This window comes from Protopterus annectens, chromosome 8.part0 (assembly GCF_019279795.1).
Source record: "Protopterus annectens isolate FY-2018-M chromosome 8.part0, PAN1.0, whole genome shotgun sequence".
NCBI classification, from domain to species: Eukaryota; Metazoa; Chordata; order Ceratodontiformes; family Protopteridae; genus Protopterus; species Protopterus annectens.
The window spans coordinates 1,142,611,734-1,142,633,082 of NC_056741.1; the positions used below are offsets into that span (position 1 = coordinate 1,142,611,734).

Here is a 21,349-nt window from a genome sequence, read left to right on the forward strand (position 1 = left end):
GCATCCAGCACATCCTGGTGACCTTCATCCAGACTCTTTCCAGTGACCTGCTGTCCCTCTCCATGCAATGTCCTGTTGAACTGCACGCTCTCCTTAAGATTTGGCCTGATCATAGCCCAGTAAAGTGAAAGCATTAACTCTTTGCTTCTGGGCTCAATCCTCCCGAGGATACCACAGCCCTCTATCTCTGTTCCTGGTGGTCCAGCCTAAGTATACTTAACATTCTCAGATCCGTTGCCTGATCTGCTGTCATTACTTTCACCACCCCCCCCCCCCTTGCTGGCACATCTTGTTTAAAACGTAGCTCAGCTCTGCTACTTCATATTTCCTGCACTGAGTCTCAAGCCCTCTTATCCTGCCTTTTGAAGTCCTTCCACAAACTCTCCCACTCACCATCCTTAACTGCTGCAGGTATCTTTGTGCCATTCATAGAGAGTATGCATCTGTTTCCTCCTCCCTCTGACTTGCCTGAAATAAATACACTGACAAGTACCAAATTCAGGCACAGCCCCTGTAATATCCCACCATTCATGTCTTATTCTTACCATTATCCCTCTCACCACAACCACCAATATCCTACTGTTCAGACACTCCACATTCTAGCTGACTTGCTGGTGCATTGGCAAGGTATGTGCCAGTGACCCAGGTTTGACTAAGAGCACAGGTGTTTGGCAGCAGGGTGGAAAATGGAAGGAGGGATGAAGCATTTCCTTGCGTAATGCTTTTCTGGGGAAAATACAAAATTCTGCCATGCAAGGCCTTTATACTTACTTCAGAAAAAGGGAGATGTAAGATGTGTGCCTCTTTCCTTAAATTATTATTGCCAGAAGTATACTGGTCATATAATGTGGTTTTCTTTGTACTACACATGTAAAGAATCACATGTGATGAGGGAAATTCGGAAAATAGTGGGAAGGGGTAAATTAATACTGAAAATAGGGGCATACCTCCAAAACTAAGAAACATCCTGTGCAGGACTAAATCAGGCTTGAAAATAGGAACATTCCTCCAAAAGAGGGACAGCTGAGAGGTCTGCATCTGTGTTGGAGTCAAAGCCTTTTCTGAATTTCATGCAAAGCATACCCACAAGAATATATAGCTAAGTTTTCATGCTACCTGGGCATAAAACTGGTTTGACAGTTCCTTCTAGCCATGGATAGATGTTGGGTGTTAAACTGAAGATTGGTGTCCTTTAAGAAAGCAACATGATTTTCCCTCAGCATTTTTCACTATGGCTTTCCTGGTATCAGTGTCAGTAAAGCAGACTTGTACTTCCTTAGATTTTACTTCCTGTTTCACTAAAACAAGTATCCCTCTTGCCACTTCTGCCTGATCAGTGATCTGTCAGAGTATACAGCTAGATTCCTGAGGACCATGGAAGGCAGCATGTACGATCCTTGTGCCTTATACTTCCTTAAAATACCAGTTTCCTGTCCCCTTCCTCCTTCTGTATCCTGGTGCAGACAATACTCACTCTGCCTAAGCTAGCATCTATCATGACAACCTGCCTACCCGTTCTTTCATGTTACTGTTTTTCAGCATTTAGCCCTCTATATCTTTGATGCACTGTTATACTGCACTATATCTCTGATGCACTTGTGTTAGACTGCAGTGTATCTCAGATGGACTGTTGTGTTATACTGCAGTGTATCTCTGATGCAATGTTATGCTGCAGTGTATTTCTGATGTGCAAATGTTATACTGCACTATATCTCTGATGTACTGTTATGGTGGAATGTATCTCGGATGCAGTGTTACACTGTAGTGTATGTCTGATGCACTGTTGTGTTATACTATCGTGTAGCTTTCATGCAATTTCATATTGTAGTGTATCTGTGATGCACTGTTGTGTTATACATCAGCATATCTCTGATGCTTTGTTATATTGCAGCATATCTCTGATGCACTGATCTGTTATACTGCAGTATATTTCTGATGCACTGTTGTGTTATACTTTAGTATATCTGTTATGTAGTGTTATACTCCAGCATACTTCTGATGCGCTGTTATATTGCAGTGTATCTCTGATGTACTACTGTGTTATACTGCAGTGCATCTATGATGCACTGTGTTATATTGCAGTGTACCTCTGATGCACTGTAATATTATCCTGTAGTGTATCTCTGATGCACAGTTATATTATAATGCAGTGTATCTTTGATGCAATGTTATACTGTAGGGTATCTCTGATAAACTGTTGTGTTATACTACAGCATATCTCTGATACAGTATTATACTGCAGTGTATCTCTGATGTACTTTTTTATACAGCAGCATATCTCTGATGCACTGTTAGCAGCATATCTCTGATGCACTGCTGTGTTATATTGTAGTGTATTTATGGTGCACTGTTGTGTTATACTGCATCTCTGATGCAGTGTTATACTCCAGCATACATCTGATGCACTGCTGTGTTATACTGTGGTGTATCACTAATGCACTGTTATGTTATACTGCAGTGTATCTCTGATGCACTTTTGTGTTATACTTCAGTATATCTCTAATGCAGTGTTATACTCCAGCATACTTCTGATACACTGTTGTGTTACAGTACAGAGTATCTCTGATGAACTGTTGCGTTATATTGCACTGTATCTCTGATGCACTGTGTTATACTGCAGTGTATCTCTGATGCAGTGTTGTACTGTAAGTTATCTCTGATGGATTGTTGCGTTATAGTACAGCATATCTCTGATACAATGTTATATTGTAGTATATCTGTGATGCACTATTATTTATTTATTTATTTTTCATTTGTTGACCGGGCTAGTCTAACTGGATACATGTCCATTTTCAGTAGAGGCCCGGGGAGAAAAGCTCCAGGAAAACATACAAAAAATGAATAAGCTTTACAAAGTAAGAAGCAACCATTGTTACATAAACATTATAACAAAATAACAAAAATTAATTAAATTAAAAATTTTTTTAATAGTTGTACATAGTTATACTACTCAAAGTAAACAATAACAATAATATACATATAAAGATAGATTTGTATGCAGAACATAGTATATAGAGGTATTGTAGGGAAGATTGTAGTGAATGTAGGCTGAAAATAAGAGTAAAGGAAAAAAGTTAGTCAGGGTTGGTACAGGAGCATAACCAGTGGTTATTGAGAAATATTTTTAGATTCCTTTTAAAAAGTGGGAGTGAGGTCTGAGATGTAAGGTCAGGTGGTAATGATTCCATACTTTTCCGACAGAGTTAGAGAACAAGGAGTCGCCTGCTGAGTTTTTTGATTTGGTAGTATAGTGTAACTCTCACACAATGTCAACTGCAGTGCATCTTTTATGCAGTGTTATACTGCAGCATTTCTCTGACACACTGTTGTGTTATACTGCAGTATGTTTCTGATGCATTGTTGTGTTATACAGCAGTATATCTGTAATGCATTATTATTCTCCAGCATACATCTGATACACTGTTAGGTTATACTGCAGAGTGTCTCTAATATGCTGTTGTGTTATACTGCATTGTATCTCTGATACACTGTTACATTATACTGAAGACTGTATCTAATACACTGTTGTGTTATACTGCAGTGTATCTCTAATGCACTGTTGTGTTATACTGCATTGTATCTCTGATGCACTGTCACATTATAGTGCAGTGTATCCCTGATGCAATGTTATACTGTAGGTTAGCTCTGATGCACTGTTGTGTTATACTGTAGTGTATTTCTGATGCACTGTTGTGTTATACTGCATCTCTGATGTAGTGTTATACTCCAGCATACATCTGATGGACTGTTGTGTTATACTGCAGTGTATCTCTGATAAATTGTTATACTGCAGAGTAGCTCTGATGCATCGTTGTGTTATGCTGCAGTGCATCTCTGATGCATTATTATATCATCATGTATTTCTGATGCATTGTTGTGATATACTATCTGTAATGCACTCTAGTGTTATGTTGCAATACCTGTATAGCAGCATTTCCCATCAATTCCACTGCTAGATTTGAACCAGCACAAACTAAATACTAGACAAGTATCAGTGCATGGTTTGTGTTTTGCATCACAAAGGAGTTTTTATCATACTGTGCATAACAGATATTAACAATGGTAATGGCTTGTATGGTATGTCATAAAAAAATTACAATATTACAACTGGTTATTATTTGTGTAGAAGTATATGGTTCATGTGCTATGTGACAAAGGGATTCTCATCACCACACAATGAATACTGGATAGTCAACAAAGAATACAGTCTTAATGTTATGATAGAACAGAATCAAAGCCTTAGAGTTTGAATATGGGATGGATAGTATTACATAGCCGCATTATACCATGAAGAGAATTCCACTGTAAGACACAATACTAAACCAATAGCCGTATGCAGCATGTGTTCCATACCATAAAGAAACCTGTGGTTGTACTCACATAATACTGGATGGAAAGCAGTATACAGTCTGCGTGTTATGCTGTAAAGGTATGCACAGTATTACATGGTAAATGTTACATGCGTGTTATAGCATACCAAAATGTACAGCATCACCTACAGGATGGGTGGCAGTACAAGTCTGCATGTAATGGTAGCAAAAGATTTATGTCATTACATGTTGAACAATAAAAAGGAATTTGTGTGTGTGTGTGTGTGTGTGTGTGTGTGTGTGTGTGTGTGTGTGTGTGTGTGTGTGTGTGTGTGTGTGTGTGTGTGTGTGTGTGTGTGTGTGTGTGTGTGTGTGTGTGTGTGTGTGTGTGTGGAGAATGAAGAACCATACCCTCAGTCAATCAGCATGTGCTCTATAAAAATAGATCAAAACATATAATTATTTCAAATGAAAAAGAAACACTGAAATTGCTTTTTTTAATTTTCTGGCCCATTGAGGGAAGAAACTGCAACCACAACATTAAATCTACTTTTTTTTTTTTTCCAACCAGTTCTGGTTCATTGTACAACACAAACAAATCCCTCCCTCTCTAATCAGAGAGGATACACAAATTCACTCCATAAAAATGGACTTTGCATTATACTTTATTATACACAAGTAGAAAGTTTCAAGTTACAAATCTCTACCCCATTCACACAGATATAAACTTAAAAACAAGCTGCGCTTTTCAATAAGAAAATGGAAGCAAATGTAGAGTCAAGTAAAATGGCAGGAACGTTTTTGTGTGGCGCTGAATTTTAGAATCGTTTAATTGCATCATCAATGTCAGACATCTGGTCTTTTAAATGATTCCATTGCTCTCGACTCAAAGAAATACCTTTTTTCCCAGGTTTCATATTACCTTCTTTATCCATCCAGTATTCTCTGATGTCAATTAGGACTTTACTTTTAATTTCTCGAACACTGACATACCTCATTTTACCAATCTGAAACATGTTATCATCTTTATCGCCGCCTTTGGAGGCTGAACCACCTTTTGAACTCTCCCCACTAGTTTTCTGTTTTTTTGCTGATCTTTCAGCTACACCCTCTTTCTTCTTTTTGGCCTTTTTGTCAGAATCTCTATCCGATTATCTATCAGAGGAGGTCGAAGACACAATTTCCTTTGATTTAGGTATTCTCTTACACGTTAGGGCAGCCTTGCTAGTAGATAAATCTACTTTTAGCAGCCGCTCTAGGAACATGAAAGCCATCAAGAAAAAGAAAGTAGAAATTGACTCATATCAGCAGACTGAAAATATAACTATTTAATAAATGGGAAAAATTCTACAGCTTATCCACTCTGCATTGCCTAACCCTGATGTAATCTTAAAGGATAGAACTGAAATAACCTATTATGGAATGACTGATCTAATCTCCCAGCAGAAGTTTTTCTTTCAGCTTTTCCCAGTTAGGGGTCGCCACAGAGGACCTCCGGTCCGCTAATAATTAGCAGTCGAATTTTACGGTGTCGAGGTGCCAGTCCGACACCCAACCTTCAACGAAGGCATGCCCATTCATCATATCTTGTGAATGCCACTCGACCATGGGGAGGACATGCAGACTCCACACAGAAGGCGCTCCAGCTGAGAATCGAACGGGAGAACCTCTGGCTGTGATGCAGCAATGCTATCGCTGCACCACCACGGCATAGTCTTTGCAAAATTGAGAATTCTAACTCAGTAGTGAACTGCAGTGGCAGAAAAGACACTGAAAAATAACATCACGCAGTCTACTATATCCAAGAAAGTTTTCAGAAATGAACCATTATAAAAGAGGAGTACGACACTCAGTGATTTAATTGCCTTAAATGATTGCTTGACTTTGATCTTTTAATAACTGATACATGGTCATCTTAAGCTCATCCCAGTCAAAACTCAGGTCATGTTCTCTTCCTTAATTGTAGGTTAACACTCAAAAGACCAGGCTTCAGCCATTGCCAAGAAACCTGTTTCCATCTTAAGAATATAACCCTGATAAAGCACTTCATTTCATTTTTGGACTTAGGAGTGGTGGTTCAGGCTTTGATTGTTCCATATGTGGACTGTTGCAGTGTGCTTTGCCTTTGTCTTATGGATGGTGACCTGAAACTGGCTGCTGAATATGGTCGGATCTGGCATTAAGATCTCGATCTTCACCTACAATTACCCTTTGCAACCTGGGTTCTGATTATCTAAAAGGTTTGCTAAAACCCCATGTCCTTTCTAGTCACCTCAAGTCTTGCTGCTGATGGTGCCACAGATCTGTTTAGTGATATCAGGCAAGTTCTTTTTTGGCCTAATTTATCTGGTCATGTGGTACTAGCAACATGTCCTGATTCAGAAGTGCAATTCTGAATATTCATTTAGGAAGTCACTGAAGCCCAGTCAGTTTAAGAAGCCCATCTATTTCATCTGATTTTAGATGTATTCATTTTTAATCCTACTTGATTTTTTTCTTTTTTAAGATGTCTTGTAGTTTTTTCCCCCTTTGGATTTATCACCTTTTAATCATTCTGTTTCTGTTTTTGCCTTGTTTGTTTGTATGATGGCTAGGATTCAGGCATTTGAATACTTCCAACAAAAAAGACAAACAAATAAATAGTCACCCCATCTGTGATATTATTGCACAATAAATAACCCTCCTTGTGGTGTGTTATGCTTACACAATTCATATCACTTATAGTCTATTAAATGGGTACCAGTATATGACCTTTATCATGCCACAAAGAGTTTCACAACATTGTAGTGTATTTCCATTAGTTCATGGCTCATGATATGTAATTCACAGATTCACAGCACTGCATTTATAAAAAAAGGACAGCTGTGCATGCCCGCTGTTATGATATGAAGTGATTCAAGCTCAAAACATTTTGCACAATGCCTCTTCTGGTGGCATAAAAGGAAAACATTCTGACTATTGCCCACACAACCCAAGCCTGAATAGCAATGTAGGCATCTTATGAATCTGGCAGAAGAGGTTGGTAGACAACATCTGCTGTTGGGCCACCCCTCCTGGAGGGAGACCTTTGGCTCTGGCTTGCCATTTGGGTGACACCAAGAAGAAGCACTAGGTGTTCCACCTTTGGATCATGGGTCTGCTGAGCACATGTTGCACTGCTTGTGTTCTGCAGTATGCAACAAACAGGTGGAGCTCATGACAGCTGCTGTAAGGTGGGAGGGAGGATGCTCCAAGGGGGATTGTTGGCTGCTCTGCTGGACTTTGGAAGCTAACCTGTTGTCTCCCACCTGGCTCTCAACATGAGAGGAAACTAACAGGCAAACTAGACATCCCATGTAGGAAGGCAGGAACAAATGGGTTGTAGGACTCTCCCCTAGCTCAAGAACATCTGTCTCTCACCCTGATATAGCAGATGAGAAAAACAAATCTGCATAATAACCCTGCCAAACCAAATCAATAAAAACATCAGTGTTTTAACCCAAAGATGTTACACATTTGCAATTTCATCTTACTTCCTCAGCTATTCCATTTGCACAGATTGTTGGTGGATATCTGCTTTATTAGGACACTATGTGAGTCTTTTAGGTGTTTTTTTATTAATAAAATGTCCCTGATTGTCACTGATTATTTCTGGATTTATTGCTCAATCTGGAGGTAAGAAGTTGAGAACTAGTCAGTATCATCTCATACATTCTGTGGGTGGGCTTCCTTCTAATGGCACCTCTATTGTAGAAGGAAGTAGTAGTCCACAAAAAACACAAAACCTGACAAGCCAAAAACAGCCATAAAGATGACAAAGTGGACTACTGAGGATAAGGAAGGAATTCTTTATTGTTACTATAATTTGAGAAACAGAGAACTTCAGGATAGAAAATATTCAGAAAGATTAAGAGAGAGAAATTAAGAGGAAAGAAAAATGCTTGCACAGGAAAAAAATGGCAAAGTCCATGGAAAACAGCATGAACAAAAAAATATACAGCAGATCAATGAAAAACATTACATGGAGAAAAAACATACATCAGATCCACGGAAAACATTACACAGGAAAAAAAATATCTATGGTTCACATGGAAAAAGAAAAAAGAGGAAGTGTGAAATTATAAAGAACAAAACACAGAGATTTTTGAAAGGTATTAGAAGAAATATGCGGTAGTGTTGTCGCCTCATAGCAAGACGTTGTCTCGTTTGATTCTCAGCTAGAGCATCTTCTGTGTGGAGGCATGCGTGAATGGGCGTGCCTTTGTTGAAGGGTGTGCATCATGGCTGGTAACTCGGCACGTAAAAATCCACTACCAAACATTAGCGGACCGGAGTTCCACTGTGGCGACCCCTAACCGGGATAAGCCGAAAGACATAACATTAGAAGAAATATGGACATGGGGAAAAAAGAGATCTGATATGGTTCAATATTTATGCAAAGGAGAAAGACAAACTAATCATTACAAAAAAGCAGTTCCAAAGATGTTTGAAGAGAAATACAGGCAAAAGCATCCGGATGTAGAAATTTTCAAAACACAAAATATAAGTAAACAAAGAGGGAAGTTAGTAAAGAAGATTAGTATGGTAGAAGTTAAATATAAATCAAGGTCATGGGTTATCTGCAAGGTGAAGGATTTACTGCAGAAAATCCACCACAGGCAATGTTGCAGTATGATGGAAAAATACGTCTCTACATCCCCAGATTAAGGGGCAGGAAGAGGAGCAAGACATATCTGAAGAAGAAATATGAGCATGGGAAAGAAAAAGAGATCTAATATGGTGCAATAGTTATGCAAAGGACAATACAAAACCAATCAATTTAAATAAAGCAGCACCAAAGATATTTGAAGAGAAATGCAGGCAAAGGCACCCACAGATGGAAAATTGTACAATACAAAAAAATAAGAAAACAAAGGGGGAAAGCAGAAAAGAGGATTAGTAAGGAAGAAGTTAATCAAATAGAAACAGAAGTTATGGATTATCTGTAAAGTGAATGATTTAGTATAGAAAACCTAACACAGAGTCCCCAGACAAAGGAGACACATCTGGAAACAGAGGCATCTGAAGACATGCAACAAGGTTATGCTCTGCAGCCTTCTGTAGACTGGCGCAAAAGTTTAGTTGAAGTTGCACACCAAGGGAAGGAGCAGGAAATGGTGTCAGTTCTGAAGTAAACAACGTTGTGGAGTGATGGGCATATGAAGGAGCAGCAGATGAAGCAGGTTGCATCTGAGGAGGAGGTGTCACAGGAAGATGTTCTGAAACTTTCTGTAGAATACCTGCAGGAAATGGAGAGCAAAAAAGCTGGTTTCAGTCTAGAAGAAAATTATCTAAGGGAAGAGCTGCCTGATTTAATAGAGATGACAAGCTACATTATGATTACTCCCACTCTAATATCACCCACCCCATCCAACCACTACCTTTCTTTCCACCCTACTAACTACCTTGATTATAGCAAGCTCAGATGCTCATAAGCCTAGTACTTATTATACAGCAGGAACTTCTTATTGTAACATTTGGTATTGTCTGTTATGTACTTAGCAGATAAAGATTCTAGTTGTCTACTGATGTACTATGTTCTTCATCTGTAAATATGTTTGTAATTAATTACTATGTTAAATTGTTAATCGCTATGTAATCCAATGTAACTACTGTCTGTTTATTTTAACTGTGGAGCTTTTCTCCCCAGGCCTCCGCTGAAAATGGACCTACGTCCAGTCGGACACTCCCGGTCAACAAATGTAAATAAATAAATAAATAAATAAATAATGATTGATGAAAGAAATAGGTTACAGAAAGTAAATAAGATCCAAAACATTATAAGTTTGATAAAACAGATGAAGACAGTAATTAGGGCTATTAAGAAAATTCACAGTGACCATGAAACAGTGGCAAACCAAATTGAAGTTAAGCCATGACAAAGGGCAAATTATTATCCCAGGGATAAAAGTTCAAAGAAGCATATTCCATGGTGATTCTCTGTCACCTCTGCTGTGTTACCTTGCCCTTAACCCATTAAACTGTTTACTTAACTGATTAGGCCATAGTTACAATCTGGCTCCCAGAAAAAAAAAAAAAAAAAACTTCAAAGACATCTAATCTCCTTTTTGTGGGTAACTTCAAACTGTATTGTTCATCAAATGAGGAGTTGAAACCATAACTTCAAGTGGTGAAAACTTTCTCAGATGATACAAGAATGACATTTGGTCTTCATAAATGTGCAAAAGCAATGTTTAAATCAAGAAAACTGCAGCACCAAAAAAGTATTAGTCTGGGACAGGAGTGTGATATAAAGGAACATCAGCAGGAGGGAATTTATAAATATCTGAGAATCAATGAAGGAGCTGCAATAAAATATTCATAAATGCACATAAAACTCAGCAAGGAATACTTCAGAAGACTAAAATTAGTACTGAAAAAAACTACATTGACATCTAGAAATAAAATCTAAGCTATAAACCAATTTGCTCTTCCTGTTCTAACTTACAGTTTTGAGGTGACTGACTCGCCCCAAAAGGTGTTTGATCAGTTTGACAGGAAAAGAAGAAAGTTCTTCATGCTTATCAAATGATATATAAAAATCACTTTATACCAACAATATAAATTCCTTATTCTAAAGGCAGTATGGGCCTCCTCGAGATTGATTACATGTATAGATCTGCAGTCATGGGACCAAATACATCATCTGCTGGCCTCACCAGATCTAAACATAGTGAATGTTTTAAAATATGGGGAGAAGTCATCTAAAATGTCTTTTCTGTTTAGTTTAGCAGAAGCATTTCAGTATCAAGTGAGAATGGAAATCAAACTAGAAGTAGACAAAATTCAGCAATTAAATGTGCCAAAAAAAATAAAGAAAGAATATAAGAAGAAGGATCAGCGGAATGGCAAGTACAGAGATCGCCTGAACAACCCTGTGTTGATCAGGATTTGATGTAGGAGTGGTTAAGGAGAGGTGAATTCAAACCAAAAGATGTAAGGTTAAAAATGGTGGCCAAGGACAATGGACTATATACACTTTAGTTTGCAAAATCCATTAAACATGGGAGAAACAGACAAATGCAGTTTCTGTTAAAAAAAAAAAAAGAACAAGAAAAAGTTGTATATCTTGTTGCTGAGTGTGATACACTCATGGCAGAGGGCCTATGTACAGAAAGGCACAATACTGTGACAAGACTGTTGGCCTGGGGATTGTGCGAACACTACAATATTGAAGTAGTTGACAAGCATTGGAAACATGAACCACAATGCATTGTAGAGAATAGTGAAGTATGTATCAAAGAGGGTCACCCATTACCAACAAAAGAGGATCAGCCATTACCAACAAAAGAGGATCACCCATTACCAACAAAAGAGGATCAGCCATTACCAACAAAAGAGGATCACCCATTACCAACAAAAGAGGATCACCCATTACCAACAAAAGAGGATCAGCCATTACCAACAAAAGAGGATCACCCATTACCAACAATTCAAAAACAGACAGGAGAAAACCAGATATAGTAGTCCAGGAGAAAGAGACAAAAGTAGCATTGATCATTGAAACTGCTACTCCCAGTAATTACAGTTTCTTAAAGACATAAAATACCAGGATTCCCAGGTAGAAGTGGGAGCAGTGAGGAAGAAAGATACCCAGACAGTTCCATTAGTAGCAGGAGCAACAAATCTAATAAAAAAGAATTTGCAGTCATACTTAGATATGCTACTGATACACATAACACCGTATGAATCGCAGAAGGATTCAATTTTAAGCACATTGCAGGTGCTGTGAAGAGCACGTTTGTTTAACATCAAAGATTGAAACAATACTAATTTCATGAACTTCAATCATACCCTGACTTAGGAATGGGGTTCATTGTATTAGAAACCCAAAAGACTTGGAGAAATTAAACTGAGGGACGTAGCATGGTCCCATTGCAGTATTGACAACTGTGGCCAGGTGAGGCAGTAAACAACACATGGGACAGTGACAAGCTTAGTTTGCCCAGTAGACATGCTATGTAGTTGGAACTAACTAATGTGTAGAAGCATGGATGTGCTCTTTGTCAGTAGTGCAGGCCTTGTCTTAATACATGTCAAGGCATCAGAAGCAGAGGCTAGGGATCAAAATACCCTGACCTGTGCAAATGATGGCCTCTGCACAAACCAGCTCCATATCTCTCACCTGTACAGATTTTTGCAGAATGTCCAGATTTTGACCTCATACTTTTGGTCCGTTTTTTATAAAATTGTGTTTTTCTGGCAAATCATTAAAGATGAAAGTTAGAAAATAATGACAGACATTTGAGTTTCAGACTTCATATCCTTCAGAAGATTCATTCTAATGTAAAACCTGTTATTCTAACAAATTTCTAAGTTTGTAAGAGCAATATTTAAAAATTGTCCCTATTTTTGGACCCTTGTCCTACTTTTATTTATGGCTTTGTCCACATTTCTTGTTCTAAGAGGGTGAGTGGTATGACCACATCTTACCTCCATCACTAGCCAACATAGGATAGGGGGCAAACAGGCTGATCTGTGAGAGGAGGTAACCAATGGCAATAGGTGCGGGGGGGGCAGAAAAAGATAAAGGAGAATAAAACAACTACAAATAACAGAAATCATATTCCAGTGTAGGTGTTATTAAGACATTATACTGTATTAAAAGATATTTCAAACCAGGTAGCAGAGTGTAATAATGCTCACATTTTCAGTATATTTGGCAAGAGAAATTTGTACTGACTGCGTGTCTTGAACACTCCACTTAGCAAAAAAACTCTGAGCATGCTGCAAATTCTAAGATGATATTGGTGTTCTTTCACTGAGGAGGAGAACACAGTTTATCGTTATTTACTGCTGTTGAAAGTTATTTTGCCTTATGGAGCATGATAATCTGACAGTAAGTAAACAACCATAGTTATTAATTTCTACATTCTTCCGTGAGTGCCTGAAAGGTTTCAACCTACCTGTATTTTCTGTGGCTTACTGTTTCCCTTCGGTAGCAATCAGCATGGCAGTCACACCCCACAGTGTAGGCAACTCCACAGCCAGGGCATTCCATAAGGCCTCCACTCCCATCTGTCATATGATTTTCATTAATACTATAAAAAGGAAGAGAAAATATAAACACTGAGTAGGATTTAAAGAATACTTTTTTTCATCATGGAGTTTCTACTTTTCTGATTTTTTTAGAAATGTCATTAATTTCATATCTTTACTTTCTTTTGTCAGGCCCAGATGAGGCTGATTAACCCATACCATCCCCCAACACAACAGTAATTGAAATATGAGTGCCAATAAACCGATTAAAATATAAGCAGATTTCATGTTATTGCAAAGACCATGACAAAAGTGCCTTCTGTTTTTCCCAGTAACGTTTGCATTTTTGTTAATTAGCTAAACTGCATAGGCTATTTAATGTTATCTAATCCATTTTCTTGAGTATCCCAATACCATGTGGCTCAAACATGAGCAGGTGAACACCATTCCATCTCCCTAATCGAAGTTAATTACCTACTGGCTTTCAGCTCCAGCTTCACTTATGCTGTAAGCTAGAGCTGTTGAATTTAAAGTAAATTTGCAGACACTGACATGTTTTCACTGAACAATTAAACAAAATGTTAAATTCAGTACAAAAATTGTCAAAAGTCCATAAAATGTCCCAATGATATTTATACCCCAGCTACAGATTAACAAATCTACCTTTACATATGTGAACTGACAGCCTGAAATTAATTCCTGTGGCATACAAATCTCTGAAATATGCTTCATCTGTAAAAAATGGCTTGTCTACCATTTCTCGAATGCAAACTGCATGAAGAACCAACTTGCCACATAGAAATGGTGAAACTGTACTCCCCGATCATTCTTTTCCACGGGAAAATGTTCCAGTATAATTTCCAAGTGTGTTCCATAGTGATTCCTTTCTTTTGAGATATTTTTCCACTTTCACTTGCTAGAAAGTTTCGGACTGCACACACCCACACCCCAAAGACTACAGCAGAATAAATACAACATCCAGCCCTGCAAACATGTACAGACTTGTCTTTTCTTCAGTGTAAGGGGAATTTAATTACTCATTCTTTTATTCTAGTCATGCTCTGTGGAAAATGGTACCAAGTTTAATGTCTCTACTGTGTTTGGCCAGTACTTAGTGGTCTGCTTTTTGTCTGTTTTAACTAGAATAAAAAATAGCCTCCACTGCACCTTAATCTTTCCCATCCCCTTCCCTCTAATTAATGAGCTACACCCTACTCTTGGTAGTAGCCTGCACTTTCTTAATTGCTCTTTCCAGCTACTGCTTTTTGTGACTCTCCCTCTTTGCCTGCACATGCAGTTCTGTGTTGGTTTACTTCCTCCCTTATCCATGCTCTGACGTTTTCACTAACTAATGAAAAAAGAACTTCCACTTTTTGTATTAACTGTGGTTAGCTTTAAAAGAAGTTAAGAAAAAAAACATTTTCTCATTTTTTTCAAATGTTCTTTTTCCAAACTACCCAAGTATACTGCCTGTCTTACACACCTTTATAGTTCACATACTCATAATACACTTAAATCTCTTCTTTCATCTCAGTAATTCAATACAGTTTTATTACTCATTCCTATGTAACTTTCAGGTTGACAGATAGTTTTCTGTTTACCCATGGTGTCTGTGCCACTTTTCAGCCCACTCTATTCGTCCTCTCTATGCTCAGGCTCACTCCACTCCCCTATTCCCATCCACCCTCACTTAATCTAAACTTATACAATTCTATCCCCCACCCCTACAACAAAAGAACCAACTAAATTCACTGAAACATCCAACTGGCCTAACACCTCAAATTGCAAACTCATCACAGACCCACCTAACTAACTTATCCCAATCTACTCCACCAAAATAACATATAACTTCCACCCAGCTAACTCTGTCTTCCCCTAACTTGTGTATAATAAGCTACTCCTGCAGTCTACTCTCACAGTTATACTAAGTATACACACCATTGCCACATCTTACCACACTCCCCTTCCCCATCACTCTATTTTCCCCAGCTCTATACTCTTAGTCAACAAACAAACCCCCATCAGCTATAAAATTGCACACAGTCTTTACCCATTAGGAACTCAGGCCATCTTCAGTTACAGCTACATCAAAGTGCATGACTAGACCCATATATCAGTGTCAGACCTAAGAGATAAATATAAAAAAATGGTACAAATTCTGTCACCACACTTCCACTCTCCCACTCTTTGGTGACATCCACCCAGACCCTGGACCATCCCCTCAAACCAACCAAACCACTTCAACCCATCAGTTCCCACCATTACCAACACGTAACCCACTAATCATAACGACAACCTTCTATTAATGCAAATAAACCTCAGAAGCATCTAAAACAAAATGACAGATCTGCATGCATACCTTGCAACACACAACCCAGACATTCCAGTCATCATTGAAACCTGGCTAAAACCAAACACTAAAGATGAAGAAATCCTTCCCCCAGAATACAATATAATAAGAAATAATAGAGTACCCAAAAAGCTTGAGGGGTTTCAATACTTTTTAAAAACACATTAAGCGTCAACCAGATACCCACTGAGTCACCTCAAATATCCCAACAATGAAACATCTATTACCCTCCTACACTTGAGCAAGCACAAAACTATCTGCTTTGCTGCCTTATATATTCACCAAGGCAACATTCTCATTCTTGACCTCCTTCAGTGGTTTTCCACTAATGTAAATAAAGAAACTGCTATACTTGGAGATAGGAGTATAGACTATTCACTTGTAAACACTGACTCTCAACCCTCTCTACTAACCTATTCAGTTTCACTCAGGTAATCACCTTAGCCAGTAGAATAGACAAGCACAGAAACAGGCACTCATTACTAGACTGAATCCATACCACCTCACCCTCAAACATAAACACCTTCGGCTGTCTCCCAGACAACATCAGTGACCATCTTCCCACATTTATTACAATACAACTAATCACACTCCCAATTGTACAGTATTAAAATAAGTACATAGACTCTTGTCTTTTAACAAAAACTCCTTTATAAACTATCTCTCTCAATACAACTGAAATACTCTGAAAAGAATTACCACTATTTGACGCTGTTACCCATTTCAATAAAACATCCCATAACATAATAAATGTGTTAGCTCCCATAAGAACAAAAAGTAGCAAAAGCAACCTTGCTCCATGGTTCAACAAAGAAACCAAATAGCACATGCCAAATAGAGAAAAGGCCTGGAAGAAATGGTATAAATATATAAATACAGAACACAACAACAGGCATGGTATAAATATATCAATACAGAACACAACAAAATGGCAAATTTTTAGGCAACTTAGAAGTTGATGTAAACAACAGGTCAGAATTGACAAATTTTCATTCTTTCACTCACTTCAAGGCAAACATCACCACAATCCCAAACAATTCTGGACAAACATAAAAACTCTACCATACCCTAGTCAAACCACCAGCCCATCTCCTACCACAAACAAAGACATGGACCCCATAGCCATCCAGTTCAAAACACACTTCAATCTGTCCTCCCACTACTAGAATCTAAAGTACCCTCCCATCTCTTTATTCCCACCAAGAATACTCACCATATGTCTCTCTTCTATCCACCAAATACCTACCTCAGCTATTAAAAATTACTTAGAAAAACTGAAAACCACTACATCAGCTACTGACAAATTCCCACCCAAGTACCTTAAGTTAGCCTATCAAACTCCATCTCAATACTCATAAATAGATCTGTTACAGAAATCTATGTACCCACTATCTGGAAAAAAATCACATATTATACCACTTCACAAAGGTGGAACAGCCAGAAACCTCTACAACTACCACCCACTGCAGTTCTGTCCCCTCTGTCCAAAAGCTTAGAAAAAAAGATGCATACACTCCCAGCTCCTAACCCATCTCATAAACAACAAACTACTCCCCCCAAAACATCATGGCTTTCAACCACACCACAACACAGCAGCTCTGCTTTTTTTTTCTCAGAAACCATAAATACCAGCAGAAACATTGGTAACCTAATATCCTTCCTGTTCCTGGATCTGTTAAAAGCATTTGACACAGTATCCCACCAACTTCTAATCAAAGAACTGTCTTCCCTTTCACTGTCTCATTCAGCTCTTACTTGGTTCTGTAGCTATCTCTTCAACAGATAACAGGCCATAAAATAGAATCAGAACCTATCCACCTTCATCCCATTTTCTACTGGTGTAGTACAGGGGTCAATTCTATGTCCAGTATATTTCAATATTTTCACAAACAACCTCAAAAAGGCAGTAAACGTCTGATCTTAGTACAATAGGTTGATGATGTCAACATCACCTGCTCAGCAAATGACTCAAGACTCCTCCACTTCCATAGAATTATGACTAAAGGCTCATCAGCTATTCCTAAATGTAAAAAAAAACAAACGTAATGCTTTTCATACCCAGATCTCTTTCAGAGCCTGTACACATATTAATATTACTTCAACAAATAGCACCATCATAGAAACTGTAACAAATACCAAACTACTAGGAGTCATAACAGACAACTTAAACTTTGACCTGCATAGAACCTAGGTTATCAAGAAAACTCATCAAAGTCTGGGCTTCCTCTACTGAAACAAACCCTACCTCATAGACTCATCAAAAAAATCCTAAGCATTATACCTTCTCCCCTCCCTTTGTGCATCCCCCATATTAACCAACATTCAAACCACCCTACTAAATAGATTAGAGGTATGCTTTAGCAAAATAGCAACGTTTGCAGCTAATGCATCCTACAGTACACATCTCTGCTTAACACTAAAGAAGCTCATCTGGCTAAAACTACCTAATCACCTTACATTTACTCAGCTTCAAATTGCCCTCAAAATAATACACAAACCGCATGCATGCCCTTCTATACAAAACATTCTCAAACACTACTCCCCAACACATTGCCTTCTTTCAGGTAATCAGAGCCTACTAGTAACTTCTAATTCCCATAATACAGCTGCAGACTCACTATACTCATACTTTCTCAATAAACAGTGGAACCCCCTGCATATCCCACTAAAACAGGACTGCTGTGCATCTAACTTCAACTACAACAAAAACAGTACATAGTCTCCTCCTGGCTCTGTTCTTGTTCACACTCTGACTGACTCTATCTCTCTCTCAGATTACCAACCTCTAACTTTCTAGCTGTCTTATCTTGTCCTGTAAATGTAAATAAATCCTATCTATATTTGTAACTGTATACTGCTTTTCATCACTCCTTTGTAAATTAAATTTGTATACTGCTATATATGTAAAGGCACCCTGCTTATTACTGTATAAGATTCCTACAGAAATCAAATTGTATTAACCTCTGTCTTGATTGTCTTAACCACTGGATGATTCTAAAACCCCATTTCGACTATCAAGAAACTGATTCTTTTTTCTCTGTAAATTCTTTGTAATTGTCATTTTTTGTAACTCTAATGGAGCTTTTCTCCCCAGGCCTCCACTGAAAATGGGCCTGAATGCCCAGCTGAACCATCCCAGTAAATAAAAGACAATCAATCAATAAATAAATAAACAATTTCTCCCTCCAAGTTTATGCAGCCATGGAATTGGCATATGTAAGCCCGAGGGATATGGGAAGGTGTTGGGAAGCTTGTCCCATGCAACAAATGTTGACATTTATTAATTTAGTATTGTATTTTTTCAGTTTCCTTAATAGGTTCATATGTTCATAGGTTGGTACTGGGCTATCTGCCCGAAGGCATATATTAGCCCAGCCACGTTGTGCGGTATTCACCACCCCTTTAGTAGTTCCCTAGACCCTTGTACTAGCAGCTAGTACCCTTGGCCCCTATCTAGTAGTGCTGTTGGTGTGATCCTCGGTGTGAATTTTCTGTTACCCATCCACTCATCAAGGTTCCTCTTGAAGAGTGATAGTGAGGGGCTCTGTCTTATGTAGATCAGGACCCTGTTCCATAGTAAGGGAAGTCTCTGCGAAGGGAATCTATCCCTCCAGCATGTTCTATTCATTGTTGTGTTGAGGTTTATATCCCTAGAGCGTGTAGCTTGAATAGATTTGGTTTTGCTAAGAAGGAGCATGTTCAACAATTCTGGGTTGGACATGGCTCTGTACGTTAGACAGAGATCGCCTCTGAGAAAGTGGTATGCAACAGAGAGCAGTCTTAGCTTTTTCAGTCGTGCTGCATAGGGCAACTGTTTGAGGCCAGTAATCCTCTTGGTTAGGTACCTTTTTGGTCTCTCCAGCTGCTGGAGATGTCTAGCCAGGTACATTCCAATTGGTGCATTGTACTCAATAATGGGTCTGATGAGGGAAGAGTAGAGGGGCACCATTACATCCTTAGATCTTGATGTGAACCCTTTCGTGATCAGATGGGTCACATAGAAGGATTTTCTAACCACTTTGGCAACATGGTTATCAAAGGAAAGCTGACTATCTACTTGGGTCCCTAGATCCCTTATTTCTTCTTCAGATTTCAGGGGATTACCTCCTATGTTGTAGTTTTCGGGTACTCTGTTTTTTTCAAAGGGGATTACTATGCATTTTTTTGCATTTAGCTTGAGGCCATGGCTTTGACACCATGCATCAGTCTCATTTAGGCCCTTCTGGAGGATCTCTATGTCGGCCGGAGACTCTATTTTATCACCCAGTCTGCAGTCATCCGCAAACTTAGTCAGCCACAGCCTTTCCGTGCTTACCTGTACTTCTGAGAAGTATATGCCAAACAGGAGGGGCCCCAGTTCAGAGCCCTGAGGCACACCACTCATTACTGGTCTGGATTCGGACATAGATCCCGCTACTCTTACTTTATGGGATCTGTCTGAGAGCCAGTTTGCGATCCATCTTATGACATAAGGGTTTATGCTCAGGCTGGTGAGCTTATCAATAATACCTGAATGGGGAATGGTGTCAAACGCTTTAGCAAGGTCAAGGTAAGCTGTGTGTACCTCCTTTCCCTTATCTATAGCCTGAGTAACTGTCTCAAAGAAATCCACCAGGTTCAGGAGGCATGATCTTCCCTTGACGAAGCTGAACTGTGTGGGGTCCAGCGACTGGAGGTTCCCAATCTCTCCATTTATGAGTTCCATAATGATTTGCTCCATAGCCTTACAGATCAGACTGGTCAGGCTTATTTAATGCAGTTGTCTTATATCTTCCTGTAGGTTTAATGTTTCTGTTTGATGTGAAATCTAAAATATTAGAAGTTAATAATCATATTTAATTATTTGTTCATTTATTTTTGTGTGTGTGTGTGTGTGTGTGTGTGTGTGTGTGTGTGTGTGTGTGTGTGTGTGTGTGTGTGTGTGTGTGTGTGTGTTGATTGACTGACTGATTGACTGACTGACAGATTGATTTCATTTTTGGGGGGTAACCAGAAGGGACTGAATTTATTTAATCTTTAGGCCCTCTAGTAAGGCTGACTTATGGACTGACCTTCAGCCATATGTTAAATTTATTACAGATACAGAAAATGTTCTTGATGTACCAATTGTACACTGTGTTAGAGAGGAAAAATGAAGAGCTTTTTAGTTTTTATGTAGTCATGAGCTATAGCTTCTGTATAGCCATGAAGCAGCAAAGAATGATATAAATAAACAGCAAATCAAAAAGGCATTGCTAGTCTATGGACTGTTTCACTGTTCATGAAGACATCTATAGTGCAAAGTGCTCTAAGGGATGTGGCAGCTGTTTCTGGCTGCAATGGAAGAAATCATGTTTTAAGAGACTGAAGAAGTGAGGTGTGGAAACAGAATGGTTGGAGAAAGAAGCTAGAAGTAAATAAGAATACAGCGTGCATGGAGCTGGAGGAGGATGACAACATCTTACTAATGGTAAAAGGTTATGGGTTTGAATAAATAGAGAAAGAGATGGAAATGACAGCATGAGAAGTGAAAATGGGAGAACAGGGGATGGGAGTCAAAAAGAGATGTAGAAGTGAGGGAGAGAATGTTTGTTGACAGAGCTTCAGAATGGCAAGAAAATAACCTACCAGCATTAATGCACAACAGAAAATAAACTTTTCTGTTTCAACAGAGAATACTTTTATGAGTTACATGGCTTAGCAAATGTAATTT

The 21,349-nt window shown here is 38.6% G+C and overlaps 1 protein-coding gene and 1 pseudogene across 1 annotated transcript in view; both read right to left on the bottom strand.

Annotated features, from left to right (window-relative positions):
* The window catches only part of LOC122809275 (serine/arginine repetitive matrix protein 3-like), a 1,071,439-nt gene that overhangs the window by 157,237 nt on the left and 892,853 nt on the right, over positions 1 to 21,349 (bottom strand). The window contains exon 4 of the mRNA XM_044080656.1: positions 13,235 to 13,369. Coding sequence (XP_043936591.1) covers positions 13,235 to 13,369 — 135 coding nt within the window. The remainder of the gene's footprint in view (positions 1 to 13,234; positions 13,370 to 21,349) is intronic.
* On the bottom strand, positions 5,018 to 5,584 carry LOC122807948 (annotated as a pseudogene).